A 20519-nucleotide genomic window follows, 5' to 3' on the forward strand; every position below is an offset into this window, starting at 1 on the left:
TTAAGTTTATATTTTTATGGTTTATTAACGTGACAATTTAGCCGGCAGATTTGTAAAATTTTCATTTATACTTTAACTTTTAATTTGAAATTTTCAAACAGATACCAGCAGCTCGGGTAGCCAAAAAAAATAAGTAAATAACGTTACAATAATTAATTGTGGTTGGGCGGATGAGAAATCATTCATGTTCATTTAAAAGCAGCATTCGTTCACGTCAATGAATCTGCTGCTGAAAAATGTTCCAAATATGATTGTATGCACTCTACTTTAACACTGGATTTTCCTACAAAGCATAAATATTTGACTGAAACTTGTTTAATATTTTTTGCCCGAACTTTAACTTTGAAATTGTTTAACTATTGGTCCGCCCCTTAATTCAACACCTCGTACTTTAAACTCCTTTATATGGGATCGTGCTGCGAAAACAAGAAGGAACATTGGGCTTTGCGAATCACCCATCGTGTGTTGGTAAACGGCGTGTGCTACAATCTGCTTTGCCGATTGCAAAACGTGATCGGGAAACAGTTTGCCAGAATATACCCTGACCCACTTGCACTGAGAGGGGACCGACCAAATACAACAGCCTGAGAAGCGGAAACTACATATTCAGACATACGCTTTAAGCTGGGAACCAATCACGACAGACCTGGTCAGCTTTACCAATTGGATCATTTTGGAACGAGGGACTTTAAATAGACCGGACGAAAAATATGAATTATAAGATGTTTAACTAGAAACATCAACATACATTGTTAAACACCCAAAAAACATATTCAAAAGATGTGAGGGTGGGGTTTGTTACCTGTAAGTCTCTGTGCATGCTCGTGCATTCTTTCAGTTAGATGGATTCTTGTACACGTTTTGTGCAGATATATGCTGTGGTGTAATCTATGGTTCTGTTACTTTTGGAATGTCATTGTTGTATGGCTAGAGGAAATTTTACCATACCCTAGGTTTTGGTGAAACGCCGCCACTGCATCACAGTCTCTATGACCACAAAACTCCAGACTTTTGATAGAACCTAGAATAACTAAATCCATCAAAGGGGGTAGCTATCTCATATGTGGCACCTAAACACAATGTAGGAAGCCAAACCGTTCTAGGACACCATTTACTACGTAGTTTTGTTTCCTACTACGAAAGTCAATTGTGCCTCGGAACTGTTCAGTAACAATTTTCCAAATATCTTTTGTGTTAACAGATTAAAAACAACTTGAAGGTGAGTAAATGATTACAGATTTTTTCTGGGAGGTGAACTATCCCTTTATGGTTTATGGTAATTTGTGAAGTTTGATACTAGTTCTCTTTTAGTTTTATGCAAATTAGAGTTACATTTACATTACTTTTACCATGTTCTCTCAAACCTTCGAATTCCATTGACCATAGACTCTTTGGATAAGCTCATTTATAGAATGACAAGTCAACAAAAAATAGCATATGTAAACTGGACTGATGTTGATTAACAATACCGCAGCAATGTAAATTGATAAAATACTTTATCAATTCTTCAAATATCCTTCAAAAGATCCTTCAAAAAAGCGTCCCTCAGAAAGTCTTCAAGAAAAACAAAAGAATTTACATTGAACAAAAAGTATTGTACATACATCCACATGCCATGTATCAAAATAATAACAGGCATTATATAAACATAAATATAAGGTCTTCAATGCTGTTTCCATTTCTAAGATAAAGTGTGCAATTCTTGCAGACATACATATATCAACTGTATGAAAGGAATTTAACTTTAATAGAAACCCACATGGACACAAGTGTCACAAACCCTGTTAATAATTTGGAAAGGTGCTTTTAAAGATTTATCCTTGACTTTTAAGTGATATGTAGGCTAATCAACAGTTGTGTCAGGTCATTTCATGATGTGTGAGCTGTATGTTGCCATGACAACAATTGTGGTCTGTCTGGTTGGTACACTGTGTCCACAAATATTATTTTTATAACAAAAGCTAGGTTACAACCCAATTAAAAATTGGGTTACAATATTTTGATTGTCAATTTAAGACATATACTGAGAGCATCAGTAACTTTGAAACTACATCATCGTCATATTATTTGCTTTTACATGTCAACTAACTGTCATTAAAATATTAGTAGACTGTTAGTGTAGCGTGTGGGTTGGAAATAGGATTAGAGTTGGGAGAATACGTTGACAAGTTGCAAAGTTACTTATGATTTACTAAAGTTCAAGTCTAGTGTATGAAATTAGTGGCATTTAGAAGTGAGGTTGCAAACTGCAACCTGCAGCTCAATCCACCGCTCTCTCCATTTCGAACCACTATGGTGTATGGCTTCTGTAGAAACAACATGGCGAATTCCAGGGGGACCCATGGTTTATGTTGAAATAGCTCATTCTAAGGAAATGAAAACATGACGCTTCATTATGTAATGTCTTTTTACACCTCTATAAACATAGTTATGTACAGTATATTATACTGCATTTTTTTAAATAGAACTTCCAAAAATTACACACTGGACCTTTAAGTGTTAGCAAATATTAGGAAGACAGTACACAAATGTCCGACAAGAAGTTGAAATTCACTTAAAATTTAAATAAATGAAGTGGACTATCAAAATAAAGTCTAACAAAAAAATGTAATGTTATGCATGTCCTGTAGACATATTTCATGAACAAATAGACAAAAAACAAGTTACAAAAACATTGTAATAGCATGCACTGTATGTCACATTGGGCTTTTAACCTTAAAAAAGTAGACGTCGTTGTATTTCAAAGATAATTTCAGAAATGTTTTCCATGTGGTTCATTTGGTGTGTTTTATATCCCCCATTTACATCCCCCTATTTCCTTTAGGGACAAATGAGTTTGGGTTCTTACAGTTAAGTTGCCATTTTCAATTAAAGATTTGTTCCCCATAATTTAGCACAAGTCTAGTTTTGAAATGTTTTTCCTTCGTTAATTCACAGGATATTGCTACAACAGAGAGGCAAAAGTTTCTTGAAAGCCTTCTTAAAATCCTCATTAAAGATGGTGTATATCAGTGGATTGATGAGTGAGTTGAGATATCCGAGCCAGGTGAGCATATCTGCAAGCACAGCAGAGGTGCTGCACGTCACACAGACATTTACAATCACCTCTTTCAGAAAGAAGGGTAACCAACACATCACGAATGCTCCGAGGATGAGGCCTAATGTTAAAGCTGCTCGTCTTTCTCTGGTCCCAGGGGTTCTGCGAACCCTGATGAGATTTCCTGATGAGCAAGTGCTGCGAACTCTTTCCCCGTCCGTTGATGGGTCTGAAAATGACTTCTCAATTGGGCTGAATGTATCTGGATTGAGAGACATGTCTCTATCGGAACTCAATCCAGAAAGCATAACGCTGCGCACTGTTTGTTTAACCAATCGGCTGCTCCCTCTGCGGTTACGTAGCATCTCTGCTGACTTGTAGATTTTGTAGTAAAGCACCAGGATGAGGGTCAGTGGAATGTAAAATGCTCCAAATGTGGAATAGACGGTGAATGCCACGTGATCGTGTTCTATCAAGCAGTCCATGACTTCCCTTTTCCCGTCCTTGAGTTCCACTCTGGGGAACTTCCTCCACACCAAAGGTGGCAGAGACACCAGTACAGACAGTGTCCACAGAGCAAATATGGTCACGATTGCTCTTTTACATGTGCGTTTCTGGGAATAAGCCACAGCGTCGGTGATGGCACGGTATCGATCGAGAGCAATAGCAGCCAGGTGTAAAATCGAGCAGGTGCAGCATGTTACATCAATACCCAACCACAGGTGACACACAATGGGACCTAGAACCCATTTCTCCTCAGCCATGTACACAATGCTGACTGGCATCACAAGAACGGCAACCAGAAGGTCTGTCACAGCAAGAGAGCAGATGAGGTAGTTGGCAGGTTGGTGTAGTTTCCGGGTGATCAGGATGGCAGTGATGACAAGGGAGTTTATGGCAGTGGTGGCCACCGCTAAAATGGAAAGGGTAAGGGAGAGGAAAATCTTACTGGGGTTCATCCTACTGTCCAAATCATCAGAGAGGTCCACAGTGGAACAATTGATGGAGTCCATGTTTACAGCTAACTTTACGGCTGTTACCTGTGAAAGTTGAATAAACAAAAGTATGAGTTTTTTTTTAAATGACATTAACCGGAACTGACATTTTCACCCACTGAGTCACATGATTTCAATCTGGTTTGACACTAGCTTATTTATGAATTTGGCAAAGTGCTACAAGCAGTGAACCCATTGACATGGGCATTGCTAGTGCCATGATCTACTGCACCAAAGCGAAAGGAACCCTTCTTATCATCAAAGAATTTCAATGTATGCCATCCACCAGAGTCATCAACACATGTATTCGCTCTCCCCTTAGTCCAAATATGCCACCTCATAAAAGTGCAAGAAGATCTTCTAAATTACATGGTACTTTTTTAAACATGCAGTTTGCACATTTCCTAAAAGGTTTAATTAATATCAATTTTTAAGGTTTGTGTTTTGGGGCATGGGATTAAAGCTTATGCATTCCAGTCTGGATAAAGGTGTTTTAAAATGTTTACTATTTACTTCAGTCCTTACGGAGCTAATGTGGTGTGGCGGTGAGATGATAGCACTGAGAGACAGAAGCGTCATGAGCTCCATACAAGTTTGATGATTCATTTTGCACAGTGCGGTGGAGGCGTAGACAGAATGTTCCAAAGCAGAAGCACTCTATTTGCAACCCTGTCTTTATCAATGCCAAGCTATGCTAGTCAGTTTGATCACATAAATACGATCCCAGCTATTTTCGCTTGCCAATAAAGCTTCTCACTTTATACTGCTGGTTAGAACGAGGCTGTTCAGATCAGGCTGTTTAACCACTTATTGCAGTCTGTTTTAAAAATATATTTCAAGATTACACCTGGTGGCACTATAAACAAGGCTTGATATTGCATCAACAGAAGAAAATAGCAATGTGTTTTAGATGAGTGTTGAGGTCCAACCTGATCTCACAGGAATTTGTCTGTATTTTATAAAATGTTGTGTATTTATAATTGGCAAAAATCTACGAATATTAGAATAAAATCAATACTGAAGATCCAACCCTTACCCCACCCCTAAACCTAATGTCCAAACTGGTGCGAAAGCAAATTGTATGAAACTAATCAAATACGATTTTGAATTCATACCAATAAGCCAACTCGTGAAGTAGTTCAGAATTACCTAGGTTTGTGTTGGGAGGTGAATCATTGCGCTGTTCCAGAATCACTTCCTGTTTCAGTTTTTAAAACTACACAAACAAAAAACAGAAAATATTCTTGTGTCAGCATAATTTAAATGTTAAACAAACATATTTGAATGTGAATTGGTCTATAGACCACTTCGCAAGATGTAAAAACTGGTTCAGACGAACTTCGGGTTTCAGATTTTTTAAATCTTACATATCTAATTAAATCCAAATTATATGTGTTGAACATTTTGATTTGGTTATAAATGTTCTGTTTGTTTTTTTCTGTTCAAACTTTTGCGTTTGATTAAAAACAAAAAAAATAAGTTCTTTGTTTATGTTTTCCGAAGTGGTCTAGAAACGTTTATAGGCAAAGGTATGCATAAAAATGTGTATTTCACACCAATAATTGCTTGATTTACACTCGTTCGAAAGTGTTTGCATGCTTGACATGGCTCAAGGATTTTTAAATCCCAGTCTGTGTCACTGGTTGGATGACAGGTTTTCTGCTCAGTCTCATTAGACTAAAGGTAATTGTCTCTGTGATAAAGGTTTCTGTACATTTGAAGATCTCGCACTTCACTCCCAAATGACTTGCTTTTTTTCATCTTTGTGCAATAATATGCTGTGGCAGATTCAGCACTGTGGTATTTTCAGTCTTGACACACGTTCCCAATTTAATTTCTTGGATTACAAAACAAAAACAAATACGGTCGCACGGAAATCACTAGCGGATATGTGGAAATTTGGGTTTTATTTGTTAGTGATGGTTGCAGGTATTCTGGGACATGACATGTTTCAATCTATTTTAAAAAAGGCTGTACTAAATGAGTACATTTTTACTGGCATGTTATTATGGAAAGAGAATTTATTTACCCATTATGTTCAATATAATACATTTTCTGATGCAACTGTTTGCAAGATTAATTTCATTCAAGATTGCCATTTTAATTAGGCAAAAATAACTTGTATTCAAATTGACTATATTGCATTCAACTTATGTATTTTAACCAGTATCTGTGTTTACTGGGAATCAAACCTATGGCCTCAGCTCTGTACCCAAGCAACAGAAACATTAGTACCATTTTAAAGAATTTTGCGTGAAGTTATTTAATATTATGCATCTGTCAAAACCATTTGTAAGCCTTTACTTTAGCTCTGCCTCAAAAAGAAAACAAAATACTTTTGGTTAGAGATATAAGAATGCATTGGCAGCTGAAGAATGACTGAAGGTCTGTCCTACTCAAACTTTTAGCACTCACTGTGCAAAAAAAGCCTTCTGGGTTTTCGACTGGTGACGGCACTCAAAGCAAGAGGCAAACTAGTAGCATTGACATTCTCTTTAATACTATTCAAGACACAGCTGCTCCTCTTGGAATTGTCTTGGTCACGGAACAAAGGAACACAAAACTAGGTGCAGGCAAGTGGGACTGCCTCTACCACCTGCAAATAAAGCTGTAGTGAGAATGTTTGTAGTGCAACCGTCTCGTCTCATCTGATCTTGGTTTAGTTGAGGTCAACAGATGGAATGCTTCTTGTGTCTAAAATCTTTATGGGGACTAACACATTACAAGCCGTCTAATTGAATGGCGTCAATCAATAATGATGTACTCTTCTCAAATGAGTTTCAAGTCCATCAGACAGACTCTTGTCCTTCACCTTCAGAATCAAAGGAATGTATTAATAGCCTTGCGTTGGCAGTCCCCAATGGCATCCAATTGGTAAGAGTCTGAGAGGTGTCACGCACAATATTAGTGCGTGATACCTATGCATGGACAGTGTTTTTTATAAAGAAATTGAACATTCATTTCTCCAATTCAGTAAGGCAAATGAAGATGAAATTCCAACCCACATACAATTAAATAGAGTAAGAAACAACATTGATATTTCAAGCACAAAAAGCATGTCTTATGAGATGTGGTCAATTAATTTACATCGGAGAAGATTTTGCAATGGATTTTCATTATGATGTGGCTCTTTATTCGGCTCATGGGTTACTTCATCACGTGCACATACACAAAGTCACACTTTCAAAACCCGATTTCTCATCCTGAAATTGAATTTCCGTAGGGTATGTATTCAGAAACTAATGAGAACTAAATGTCAATCAAGTGGTTCCAATACACTGCCTGCAACTACTTCGGACAGAGATCTTGAAAAAGCAAAAGAGCAGAGATGGTGTTCTACCAGCCTGAAATGAAAAATCAATGATATGTGGTCAGAATGATACTTCATGCCCTAGTTTGGCAGCTTTCTATCTGTTTAACATTTGGTAGATACCTGGTAGACATAATTTTATGTCTGTGCTTTTGTTTATATTTATGTCAACAAAATGATTTATGGCCACATTCACTCAAAATCTGATAGCACAATTCTCAGAATGGTTAGTAAATTTTACCCGTCTTCTCTTGTATTGCGAATGTAGTTCTTTGGAATTTTTTAAAAGGCTCTGAAACAATTTATCATGTATTCTGCCCTATAGCTGTTTTATTGCAGCACAAATAGTCACAGCGCAGCTTAAAAATAACTTCATAGGGACAACCTAACAAAAGTGAAGCCCCATTGTTTTATTGTCTAACAAATGCTGATGAAACATTCAGACTGTCTCCGCTGTCTCGATGTATCTTTTTTGTTGGGATTCTTTGGCTGCCTGATATCTGCAAGCTTTCCCCTGCATGGTGTTCAAACTCTTTTGCAAATACGATATTAAATATATTTTTTACATATTTCCTTTTCTTGCTTATTTAGGATTTGTGTCTTCTTCCAAAATACTACTATATTCTTTACCTTAAACCAATTCTGTCATTTAACTGCATAAAAATTCCCACACAAAAATTTTATGAGTCTGCTAGATTTGACAATCTTTGCTGTTAAAAAATGTATGTACTCAATTCCCACAGCTCATTATTTTGTCAAGATAAACAGGTCTTCAGGGGTATGCATTCTATAAAATGTACATGTGATTTTCAGCCTCAAATTGTCCTGGTTTGTCAGATGAATGTTTTTCCTCCCGCACTATGATCAAAACAAAAGCATGTACTGTATTAAAAAGACCTCTGGCCAGAAAGCTGAATAATTCAATGTAAATAATTTTTTAAGAATATTAGATTCTGCTGGACTCCATAAGAATTATGTTCCCCGTCTGTTCTCACACTCACTGTATTTACAAAATTCCTTATGGATTCTATAATGCATATGTTCCAGAAGGTTAAGCAAAATAAAGATAAATAAACGTGTGGTTGTCTTGTCAGTTTTTTATGATTCATGAATATACATATCTGTACAAATACATATATACATATTTAACATATTTGACATATTTAAATGAGTATTATACCAAATTGACTGACAATAAATTTTACAGTGTAAAAATTATATTCCACTTAATGATAAGACACCAAAAAGCAGATAGTCAAAACATAATTTGGCTATTCACTTACATTTATTGGTTCCACGTAGCAGGTCAAAGAGAAAAGAGCAGTAATCCTTTTAGGACGATTTCCTGTAATTGATTGGAATGTCGGAATTGGGTGCGAGCGAGCAAGCTGTAGTTTGAGAGCTCCAGACGTGAGCGCGTGTGGCTCATCTAGTGCGTGGGAGCAGTGGGAGCTGTGGAGAGCCTGACAGGTGCCTAATGAGAGGGAGGCACTGCTTTAGATCCAATGAATTACTCAACAATTATATTCAATGTGTCTGTTTAATATAAAGCAAGGTTCACATCCAGATTTCCAAGTATAATTTAAAATCTTTTTCTGACATTGTGAGTTTATCTGCAGGATCTTTTTACTTGTTCCCAAAAGTTGAGAGGAAACTGACCTCCCTACAGCATCCCATATTCATTATGATTGACGTGCTGTGTGGTGAGATACATGTGTCACAGTGAATGCTATCACCGTGTTTGTTCAGATTGAGGATGCTATTGAGGGTCCTCCAAGAGGTTCAATAGGCTGTATTGATTCATTTCAGTCCGAAAAAATCTGCAATCTAGCAGTAATTTAAGCAACCCTAAAGAAATCAGAGCCATCGGATTACATGTCAGGACTCAACACGCATGTCCTACCAAATCAGCACCCTAAATAAATGATAGGGTTCCTGCATATGATGACAGCCAACAGCTCATACTATAAAAATAAACTGTGCAAGGTCTAGAGCACATAAAGTAATGCATTCTAATATATGTGCATCTTTACCCCAGGGTGGAGATGAAGGGAAGATTGAGTGTTAATAGATAGCAAATGAAGCAGTGACTGGCCAGGATGTTTACACACATCAAAAGTTTGGATGCAAATGTTAGAAGAGGAAATTCAGAGGTAAGGACATCAAAAAGCCAGAGAATTGGATTTTTAAAAAGGCAGATGTTGAGAGGGACAGAGAGATTGGAATCTTAACAGGAAGCTTGCTTAAGAGAGAGTGAAAAATATAAACCTGGGCAAACCGGTGGGCTACTGAGCGATGAAAAATAAAAAGCCTTTGTCCTCTCGACATGATGATGCTCTCAAACAGCATGTCAGTTTATTCTCATTCTGTCACTCTTTCCCTCGGGCTGAGATTCATTGTTATAGCTTATCTCTTAAATTCAGATCTAGCGATCTAAACATTTTGTAACAGGGAAATCTAAAACTCAACTAGGGAAACACTGTTTGTTTATTGCTGATGTCAATTCCTTTCATTTAACCAGTGGAGAATTATCTGTTTACGTCAGAAACTTTTGTATGCTCAGCTTTGCCTCTAGGTTAAATGTGAAGAATCCCAAATGGATAAATGAATTTTTTGTTTTTGGAAGAGATGCATTTTGACAACCTAGCAAATGTACCCATTTGTTTTTCATTGTTCTGGTGTTCCACCAACCAAAGAGGTTATACCCATTTTGGTCATACTCTATTGGCACAGTTCCCCATTCCCCATAACAAATATTTTGGCATTCGTGACTGCTGCTAAAACAGCACCCTTCTACTTCAACACATTCAGCAAGTCTTTTGTCTTTTTCTTCTTGTCTTCTGCAGTTGGCAGAAGAACGGTGAACGGTACCTTGTGGTTCCATTGTATTGTGGTACAAAGTGACTTTGGAGAAACTTTTCGCTCAGTACTTTTGTTGTGGAATGAGCTTCCAACTTCCACCCGACCGACAGAGATCATCACAGACTTTAAATCGACTGAGAACACTGAACAAAAAAACAACCATAAGTGAAAGTAAAAGTGACCTATTTGTCAGATATGGTGACCCATACCGGAAATGTGACCGCTGCATTTAACCCATCCAGACAGTAGTGAACACACGCACAGCAAGTCGTGAACACCAGTACACCCGGAGCAGTGGGCAGCTATTACGGCAAAACACTTTCTATAAATATGTGTAAAAATCTTGTTCTCTATTCAAGTGACGTTTGACCTAAATAAATGCTTGCTGCCTTTCTAGCTTTTAAATGACAGTGTCAATTCAGTTACACTCTTAAGAACAGGTGTTTCAAAAGGTTCTTCGATAACATGGAAGAACCTTTTGGTTTCATAAAGAACTTTTAACATCCGAAGAACCTTTCTGTTTCACAAAAGGTTCTTTGTGATGAAAAAAGGTTCTTCAGATTACAAAAAGATAAGAAAGACATGGTTCTTTGTGGAACCAAAATTAGTTCTTCTATGGCATCGCTTTGAAGAACCTTTAAAGCACCTTTATTGAGTGTATGTCAAAATCAACGAACAAATTGACAATATAACCGTCTGCTAAATTAATAAACGTATTTACATAAACAGAAAACATCTCTGAAAAACATAAGATCAGCAGGTCAGGTTAATATTATAACCTTTTCATAAAAATGGGTTTATAGCCAAATGGTTTGTTTTAATATGCGGACGGACTATAAGTATGGGGTATAAATATGTATAAGTATGAAATCTTTGGTCACATGGGCACTCCTATCTTAAATCAAACCTGTATTATTTTTGTCACAAGCCCAAGGGTGCATCACATACAACACTTATCTTGTCAAGACTGAGATGAAATGAAAAGCCCTGAATCTTAACTATAAGATCCAACTGTCAGATATAAATATCAGTTTTGTGCTTTGATGCCTTTTGGTAAATGTACACTATATGACATGTAGTGCTCATAGATAAACTTGCATCTGACACCCACTTCTGCTCTTTGTGTCCGTTTCGACCTTTGTAGATTTCTATCACCTTTTTTCTGTAAATCAGTTCAAAAGATAACCACTAGTTTATTCCAGATTCTTAAAAACATTTTTTTCTTTGTTCATTTTCTTCTTGTAGATACTGCTTAGTCACATTAAAACAGGTTAGGAGAGACAGACATCATAAATTTAAAGTCAAAATGAAGCAAGTGTTTTCATCTAAAGCCACGTTAGACTGTATGACTTTGGGCTGTCCCAGACAAAAGATGACCATTGTGAAACAATCGTGGTTCTTTCCGTGGAGGTGGCTCCTAAAAGCTGGTCCTGCGTCATACAGAGAGAGATTCAATGATGGCCATTGTCACGGTTGTTGCTATCAAATATATAGCCTGCAATCATCTTCTGGCAGTGTCAGAAATTCAGCATGATCTTAAGACATAAGCCAACTAGTAGAAAATTAAAATTAAAATGCATCATGAAATGATGTACGGTTCAAAGCAACGTGGCACTCAAAGTTAACTGCCATGGGGGAAAAATCACAATATAGCAGGGTTGGATCCTGACATAACTCTGTAAACTTGAGTCTACTGGATTCTTGACTGAGAATTTTTTTGGGGGGCTTAATTTTGACCTTTGGGAATTGATTGGATTTTTGGAAGGTGGAAGCCTGGCCATTGGACAATAATATAGCACCTCCCTGAGGCAGAGATTTCATGCGGGAAGGGATGCAGAGATTTCAGATTTGAGATTATGAGAATTAAAAAAATTATTCAAATAAATCCGTTATGATAAACACTGCGATATTACATGAAAATAACATGGAATAAGAATCAGTTATTTTGATTGCATGGTGACTTTAAAATGTTACATGGGGACAGTTGCAGTGATCTACAACTTACTTGTTTGGTTGAAAAAATGGCATAGAATAGTGTGTGTTTATGGGTAATAAATGAGTGAACAAAACTGGGTAATGACACCGACATCAAATGGTAATGGCCTACACTTATAACTTCCCTTAAGATCATGGATTTGCATATCATTGCTTACTTTTTGTGTGGACATGTTGTTGAATCGAACACCCTAGGCTCTAGTCACCCACCACTATGGAGTGCTGGAACCTATCCCAGCATATGGAGCCTATCTCTAGTCACAGGCAGGGAATTGCCTCGGAAAAATGCATTAGAGTTGGATAATAAAACAAGCAGGTTGAGGAGATGTTTCATAGAAGGGTTTTAAATAGAGGTATTCGCACACACACAATGACAGTGTATTACACAGAAAACTTTAAAAGCCGGTGTTAAAGTCATGGATCTGTTATTTGACCGTTAGTTATCATAGAATGTGTGTACCTGAATTCTTGTTACCAGCTGTAGGACTGTGATGAAAGTGAAAGTAGTTTAGCGTGTAGCTCAGTCAAATGTTCACAATCTCTGAAAACCAAACACTACACCAGCGTCTCCTTCTCTTCTCTAAGGAAGACCTCGCCAGTTTTTTGGCGCATTCCTTTGGGCGAAGGTTATTAAAAGCACTCGGAATGGTGACATCATGTACCCGGGAAGTAGAGGGCTGTAGTCCGATCCAGCCGTTCTCTGTAGTCCATGAAAACCGAATTATGTTAAAGACAATATCTTGCTTGGGAGATTTGAGCTTTACGATTTTGCAGGTATTTTTATGCTCTTACAGCCACATTACATACAAACTAAATGTTGAAAAATGGGATCGCTGGGAACATGCTCTTTAAAATGAATGGGTGTGTCAGTCCTAATTTTAGGAGTTTTTAGCATTAAAATCAACTATTACGTCTGTGAAAAGTTACAAACACTTTTAGAAATTTAAGCCGACCATGTTTCAATGAAAAACAAAGCATGACAGCTAACAATTGCATGGGGCGGTAAATTGGGTGTTTCTGTTCAGGTGGATAAATCGTTTACCTAATAGGACAGAGGTTTTGCTCAACAAGAAGAGAAATTAGAGGGAACATCGTTCGTGGGTGTGTTAAATCAACCCAAATCCATTGGGTACCCAACATCTGCTACCCCATGAAGGTAGTGTTGGCAGGATGACAGATGCCCATGTGCTGGAGTGAATGTATTATGGGGATATGAACACAGCTGTATGTGACGATTAGCCCAATGAGAGTTTCTCATAAAAAAAACATTACACTAGTAGACTCTGCAACAGTATTGCAATAGCTATGTGTTAGATACCATTGGAATGAATTATAAGGCTATACATCATAAAACATAATGATGATTATATTCATTTTAGAGATTGTTTTTCGAGTAAAATTCTTTTCCCACAATGTTTTGATTCGTCACTTTCAGTAATGTAAGTCAGCAACACTGCCATATGGGAAATTGCTGTGTATCACACAAAACTGTTGAAACTATGAATAAATCTTAATATTTTAATACAAGTCGAACATGAGAATATAAAAAGAGGTGACATAAAATGTAAGGCAAGTTTCAAAATCCAGCCTCTATTAATCCTCAGTTTTGACAATGTTCTAAAATATAGCTCAGGGACGAAACATTGGCCTTATATGCAATCTGATATGGCTCACATTTTGAAAAACCATTTTAGCAGTGTGAGCTGCTTACATTTTACCGTCTAATAACGTTTCATTGCTTGAGGGCATAAAATGTTCTCGCTTAGTCAACAAGAATAACCAAGCTATTGATGTGCTCTTGTTTCAAAACAAAATGGCCATTAGCCTACACAAATCATTGAAATTATCACACTCTAAAAAATAATAACAAAAAACAATAGTTTATTAGAAATTGTTATAAATTGCACGAACATTCCAAGGATAAACACACTCAAGCTAACAAAAACGCCGCTGCTGTTCTTCAGCGACGTAATTTATCCATTATCTCTTTTCATGAATAAATAAATGTGTCTGTAGTGCGTGAATTATTAGGAGCGTTTTGTGTAATTCATTTTTGCACTAGGTATTAATCTCCATTGCTAAGTGGCATCGCATGTGCACACACCCCCACAGCCCTCATTGATATGCTACTTATATACAGTTTTGATGACATGGCCTGCTTTACTGAAGATTTCCTTTCTGAAGATGCAAGAATTTTAAGTTACAAACTCAGCTTTAAATTCACAAATGTATAAATAAATAATTCTTATGACATTTAAGAAAACAATTACATTTCATATTGAATAATCTAAATCTGCATAAATTTACATTTTTACAGTTATACATATAATTGCTTAAATTCATGGCATGACAGACTTTTTAGATCTCTTTTGCCCGGTGTCACAGACACGGTTTAGCTTAAACCAGGACTGTGCCTATAAATTGAATTAAGACTGGTGTGCATCTTATGACAAAACAATGGCACTGATATATTTTAAGATATTTCTGGGCAAATAATATTCAAACAGGTCACACAATCCTTTAGTCTGGGACTAGCCTTAAGCCTGGTCCAGGGCCTTAACCTCCCTAAATTGAGGCAGACATGATTTATATTTAGAATAGTGATCCATCTTTAACGTTTTTCAGTGGATTCTTCTTAGATTATTACATTTGGTCACCCCTAATCTTGATGTTGCGTTAAAAGCCTGCAGTATTTGACTGTTATTCGGATTGAAAAACAGTTGCCTCCAGTGAGTGAATGATACAGGTAGAAATAAAAACGTCAGCTCCTGCAGAAAAGTCAATATCAGTCGGTTCTCCCACACCAGGACCTGAAAAATCATGTCTTCTAGCCTCGGCGTGTCTGACCATTGCAAACCAGAAGTTTAGAATTTTACACCATTTCTGCAATTTTAATATCGTATAAAATCGCTTATTATAATATATATTTTACTGAAGGTAAGAAATTATCAAGATTTGTAGGGATACGAGAATGTTTTGGGGAAGGGAAAGTTTGAAAGATTTACCAACTAAAGATGGACTTAAATGTACCTGCTTCGCACTGCTAAGAGTCCCACTGTTATTATACTTCATATCTATAGTCTGTGAGTGAAGAAGATGTGACCTGAATGAGATGAAATATTCAAGTATTTGAGCGTGGGTGGCCAGTATTTGCCTCTGAGTCACAGATATTCGTTACTGCATCTCCAAACTTTCAGGGAGGAGGGAGGGATTTTACCATGTGCATCCAGTTTATTTTTCTGAAATGAAGTGAAAATTTAAGGGTGACACATTTTTCAGCAACTCTCAAAGAACTCCTACACTTGTGGTAGCTTTTGGGTTATGAGTCAGTAAGCTTTTAAAATGAAACGAATGGTTTAGAGCTACCGTAACCAAAATAAATGTATATCATCTCAGACTCAAGCCTTCCAACAATTGTACTTATTGATATAGTCTACAGAATTAAGTTCAGGGATTTTTCTTTTTGAAAAGAGACCAGTTTTATTAAGGGGAAATATAAAGCAGTTTACTTACTTTAATTTAGCTACAATCCTCAATCAAATCTATTCTACTGGAGACTACACTGACTGAATAATGATTTTGTGTTGACGTGTTTATCAAAAATGTCTTAACAGCACATTTTCCAAAAAAGAAATTAAGCTGTAGTCAAAAAATTATGGTTAAAGGCTATACGAACATTAAATGTTCACTACATTGAGAAAGCAATATTATATGAAGGTGTATTCTCATGTGCATGGAGTATGTCAGTTAAAGGGGTGATTCGATGGAATGACGTGTCTTTCTTTGTCTTTGGGGCATTATAAATTGCCCATGCATGTATAAGACACGTTATTTTGCAAAAATGTAAGTGTCGGAAGAAAAGATGTAATTTATCTAGAATGCTCACCCAGACCTGACTGAAACCACACCCCGGCAAATCTACGTCAGTTCGTAACACGATTTGACTAAGACTGCCCAAATGTATACGTAAGTTAGGTGGCAGTACCCATCAGTTAAATTGATTTGGAACCTGATGTTCCAAATATGGTAAGATGTGTTACATTTCCGTGCAGTATTCGACTAATCACTACCCACTACTGAACTGGCTAATCATAGCACACCTCGCTCTCCAGAGCGACGAGCGTGTTTCAGAGAGGCGGAGAAAAAGGGAGATACAAACATGCACGGTATGTGAAAAATGCATAGTTTTGTAACCTCAAATCGTCTATACACATTGTATTACATCTAAAGCAAACAATAAAATTCATTTTAGCCGAGTCAAATGACTCCTTTAAAAACTAGTTGTGAATGTCTTAGCTGTGCCATCTAGTGGTCAATTAAGAGCGAAACAAAAAACAAACATATGATTATAAAATTTTATTAACGGTTAAATGAGGTATATAATCTCCCCAAGTGTGAACAATACTTGTTCGTGAATAAATTCCATGAAAGTTTCCCCTTAATACACGACTATGGATAAAAGAATCAACTATTAACCTTTCATGCCTTTATTATGTACATCCTTCTGATTTATTGCAGTGCACAACCAATCTCAACCTAAATACAGCGTTTTTTGTATACACTTCCAAAAGCTCAAGCTCCGCAGGCAGCTTTCAGCTGCGACTCAAATAAAACCTCTTATTTAGATTTTCTTTGTCACACAATGACATGTTAAATTGACAGGTAACAGGAACTCTCTTAGCGTCTCTGAAATGAAAATAAAAAGAAACTCTCTTAAATTGATCAATGCACTACTGCAAACTTAACACCAAACACACTGTCAACTCTAAACCTCAGGCACATGAGAAATAAAGGAGAATGTTTGTCTTCAGACATAACACAGGGATAAATAACATGCTAAAACAGAACACCTTTTGGCATTGCCCTGGACATAGACTGAATTAAATATGTATGAACCATAAAAATTAGCCTACAAGACAAATTCAAATCATTTCCCATTCAAAAACGGGGCGAAGGTGAGAACAAAAAGCAAAAGGCGTGACTCACACAGTGTTTTGTCATGCACAGAGAGAACAGCAGAGTTGTATGAAGACTAGACTGAGTGTGACAGGACCAGAGAGACAGCCCTGTGCCATCTATGTTTAGAGAGGTAGAATTCTCCTGTCAAACTTGTTTACACAACATAACAATAGAAGATACATTTTCTGTGTTATCTGTCAAAGTTGACTGAAGATGCAGTGTGCCACCGGTCTGGATTTCAGGGGAACACATTCACCTTCACAGGCATTGTATTCATTAAGACCACGAGTTCTCAAAAAAATATTTTTTGTCTTTCTAAAATGAACCTCCCAAGCCAGATGAAACCGTGGCTCTTATGAAAGAGTTCTAATCAACTATGATAAGCATTTCCCATTGTCATAAATAAATGTAAAAAAAATTGCATTTGCCATCTGTGGCACTATATCCAGAGTAGGCAGGTCCGTGACCGTGAATGTGAATGTAAGTTATTGGACTTTCCATTTATCTGCATCTGTGTTAATGTGTGTGTTTCCATTTGTATTCAGTATGAACCTATTATAATGTGCCTGTGAATTTGAGTGTTGTGGTTGCCTACTTTTGCCAGACAATAACCGGGTGTCTGTGTGTATTAGAGTGCATCGGCACTAGTCCACACCAAGGGCTTTGAGCTGTCTCTCAATTTCCTCATCTGATATCCCATCTGGTTTGGATGTGGCAGGCGCTTGGGTTCCTTCGGTCAGCTGCAGGAGCACGAGTCATCTGCGGGAGAAACAAAAAACCCATTAGTACAGCAAAATATAATAAAAGACCATGTTGGTCATTGTGAAGTACCTAAAAAATGGCAAGTCTCAGAATAGAGATTACTTCCCTATACTTCTAGTAGAGTCTTTTTATTTTGGTATTAAATGTCAATCAGACCATATGAAAACACGGTTGCCTCCTTGAGCATGACTTTAGTTATCTCCCGAATCTTTCTTTTTACCTTTCCTGTGATCTCTATTCCAATTTCATCCAACACCTGGTTCACAATGTCCTGAGATTCTTCTTCATCGCCTGAATCTTCAAAGATCTCATCCAGAGTGTCGTTCACTGATGGAAACGGTGGTTAAAATAACTCTCTGCGTTTTCCCAATACATTATTTTAAAACCTATTTTATAAACATCCACAACAAAAGACAAAGTAAAAATAAACAAAAACATAAATGTATCTTACTCATCTCTTCTGTCATGTCCATCTTAGCTGTCTCCTTCTGGAAGTTCTGCAGGGTCTGCATAGTCATTTTCGGATCCATCTTTTTATTGACAGCTTGCATTGTCTAAAATGCAAAATAAACGAGTCACTCTTTGATTAAAAAAGGTGCATTTGCAGGGAAGTTATCCAATTATGCAAATAAAGATGATTGTGTATCAACAACACTGTTACAGTTATACATTCACAGATAAACATACATTAAATATGAAGTAATAAGTATATAAAAATAGTACACATACTTTAGTGGTTTTGGCCATGGCTCCAGCCATCTTCATCTGGGAGTTCATAAGCTTGGTTTGTGTGGACATGGACGTAACCTTAGAGCTAACAGCATATGAACGGGTTTTCTGTTTTCTCACTTGTACAAGCTGCTTGGCTAAAACCTTACAGGCATCTCTATTCCCCGTCTTGGCCATTTTCTTGATCTCCACCTCCTGTGATAAAGAAAACAAATTGCAGAAGACAGTTGGTTCTAGATCTAATAATATTAAAACTACCTTGCACAAGTTTCTTAGAAAATATCAAATTACATTTCATTACATTTATGCATCTCTCAGAGGCTGTCATCTAAGCAATCTGCAGTACATTTAGGGTATACATTTCATCGGTTTGTGTGTTCCCTGGGGATCAAACCCATGGCCTAATCCTTCTAATGCAAGGCTATACCAGTTGAGCTACAGAAATATAACCAGTATGTGACCCCTATGAAATTGTATGTACTTGTCAATACAGACAATTAATCATTAACTGTTTACCTCACATTGTCCAAAGTATATGAAGGACAAATATAAGTGACAAAAAGTCTGCTGGAAAACAATGAAGTACAGTAACATTATACTTAGTCCATGGGAAATGTGTGATTTGCTTTACTTGTAAAAACATGATAAGAACAAGGTATAAAACAAACTTGGTTACTCTGGTTAAACCGGGGTAAATATTCATAAGGGACAATGGCACAGATGCTCATTATACATAAAACATAATGACATAAAATAATGAGTGAAGACCTGATGGTCATAATCCAGTGACACAGTAAACATGCTCTCTGTGGCATGAATAGCATAGCCTCGTGATCTCACACACACCTCAGTGGTGAGAAAGGGGAAATCTTTAGCATAATGTGAACGTCATATTAATGGGTGGGGATTCTCACCAATTGTTTTTCTTGTTTTTCCAGTGCTGTCCGGTCTCGTGTAATCTGTCTCTGTGTTCCGCGCAGCTCTTTGTTTTGTTCTTTAATAACATCTACGAGTTTGGGAGAAAATGTTATCGATCACCATTTAAATTATTAATGTCTGAAATGTATGAGTCAGTCTAAGTAACAAATAAGCATACCTCCATATGTGTTTTCAGATACGCTAACGTTACAATGGATCTTGAGTTTATAGAACCATAGATCATAGTTTATAGAACAGTTTCTTACCACCTTTAATGTCTAAAATACTTCCCCGGACATTAAGTTAGATAAACACAACTACTTGTTTACTGTGGAAGTTGTCCAAAATATATTAAAGAAAGCTCTTATTATTTAGCCAATCCTGTCATTTCTGATTTAAAAACACATCACACAAGCTAAAAAGGACGCCAAAGCAAGTGTTAACGTTGAATCAATTCGACAGTATTATCGAAACCCGCCGATGATTGAATTGAGATGGGTTGCTGGGCGGCTTTCAACAAAATAATAATCCCCAAAGCGGTAAAAAAAAACTTACCATCTACTGTCTTTTTCTTGAATAACGAAGCCATAATTTAAATGATCTCACTCGACCACCAAAATTTAAGAAAAAAATAGATCTCAAAGACTAATATCAACTGAGAGTCGCTTTTAAAATGTCATGTCTATTTCCTGGTTTTTGGCAAGTAGGCGGAATACTTCAGCGCTTCTGCGCAAGGAATTTTAACTTTGATTGGTGGAAATCGATGTGACGTCATATTCAGTTGTCCTATCGTAACTTTATTTTAACAAGAACCGCCCATAAAGCGGCGCTGCAGTTTTTTTCCACCCACAATATATTTGATGTAATTTTGTAAAGTTTAGCACACTTTATATGTGTGCACTCTCGGAATGACTTATTTTTCATTACAGAGACAAGACACACAATCGACATA

General features: G+C 36.9%; 2 protein-coding genes across 3 annotated transcripts; both read right to left on the minus strand.

Annotated features, from left to right (window-relative positions):
* Positions 1-2868: 2868 nt before the first annotated feature.
* Positions 2869-8796, minus strand: htr1fb (5-hydroxytryptamine (serotonin) receptor 1Fb). Of its 2 annotated transcripts, XM_056731935.1 has the most exons (3): positions 8626-8663; positions 5182-5248; positions 2869-4077 (listed from the first exon to the last, which is right to left on the minus strand). In XM_056731935.1, the coding sequence occupies exon 3, from the start codon at positions 4048-4050 to the stop codon at positions 2932-2934; it is 1119 nt and encodes a 372-aa protein (XP_056587913.1). In that variant the 5' UTR covers positions 4051-4077; positions 5182-5248; positions 8626-8663; the 3' UTR covers positions 2869-2931. The 2 variants fall into 2 exon arrangements, with proteins under 2 accessions (XP_056587913.1, XP_056587905.1); XM_056731927.1 differs by lacking the exon at positions 5182-5248 and having other exon boundaries at positions 8626-8796.
* A 7744-nt stretch (positions 8797-16540) lies between these two features.
* chmp2bb (charged multivesicular body protein 2Bb) lies at positions 16541-20281 on the minus strand. Its single transcript, XM_056729818.1, has 6 exons — positions 20123-20281; positions 19564-19655; positions 18650-18844; positions 18372-18474; positions 18141-18247; positions 16541-17917 (listed from the first exon to the last, which is right to left on the minus strand). Exons 1-6 carry the CDS (start codon positions 20154-20156, stop codon positions 17843-17845), a joined length of 606 nt encoding a protein of 201 aa, XP_056585796.1. The 5' UTR covers positions 20157-20281; the 3' UTR covers positions 16541-17842.
* Positions 20282-20519: the final 238 nt, after the last annotated feature.

Source organism: Triplophysa dalaica, chromosome 2 (genome assembly GCF_015846415.1).
Source record: "Triplophysa dalaica isolate WHDGS20190420 chromosome 2, ASM1584641v1, whole genome shotgun sequence".
In the NCBI taxonomy this organism is placed as follows: Eukaryota; Metazoa; Chordata; class Actinopteri; order Cypriniformes; family Nemacheilidae; genus Triplophysa; species Triplophysa dalaica.

Excerpts from the sequence above, each read along its gene's own strand:
- htr1fb (XM_056731927.1), bottom strand. The coding sequence starts at position 4,050 with ATGGACTCCATCAATTGTTCCACTGTGGACCTCTCTGATGATTTGGAC.
- chmp2bb (XM_056729818.1), bottom strand. The coding sequence starts at position 20,156 with ATGGCTTCGTTATTCAAGAAAAAGACAGTAGATG. Across the intron at positions 19,656-20,122 it reads CAAGAAAAAGACAGTAGATG|ATGTTATTAAAGAACAAAAC; the intron begins GTAAGTTTTTTT and ends CCAAACTCGTAG. Across the intron at positions 18,475-18,649 it reads CCATGGCCAAAACCACTAAA|ACAATGCAAGCTGTCAATAA; the intron begins GTATGTGTACTA and ends TTTGCATTTTAG.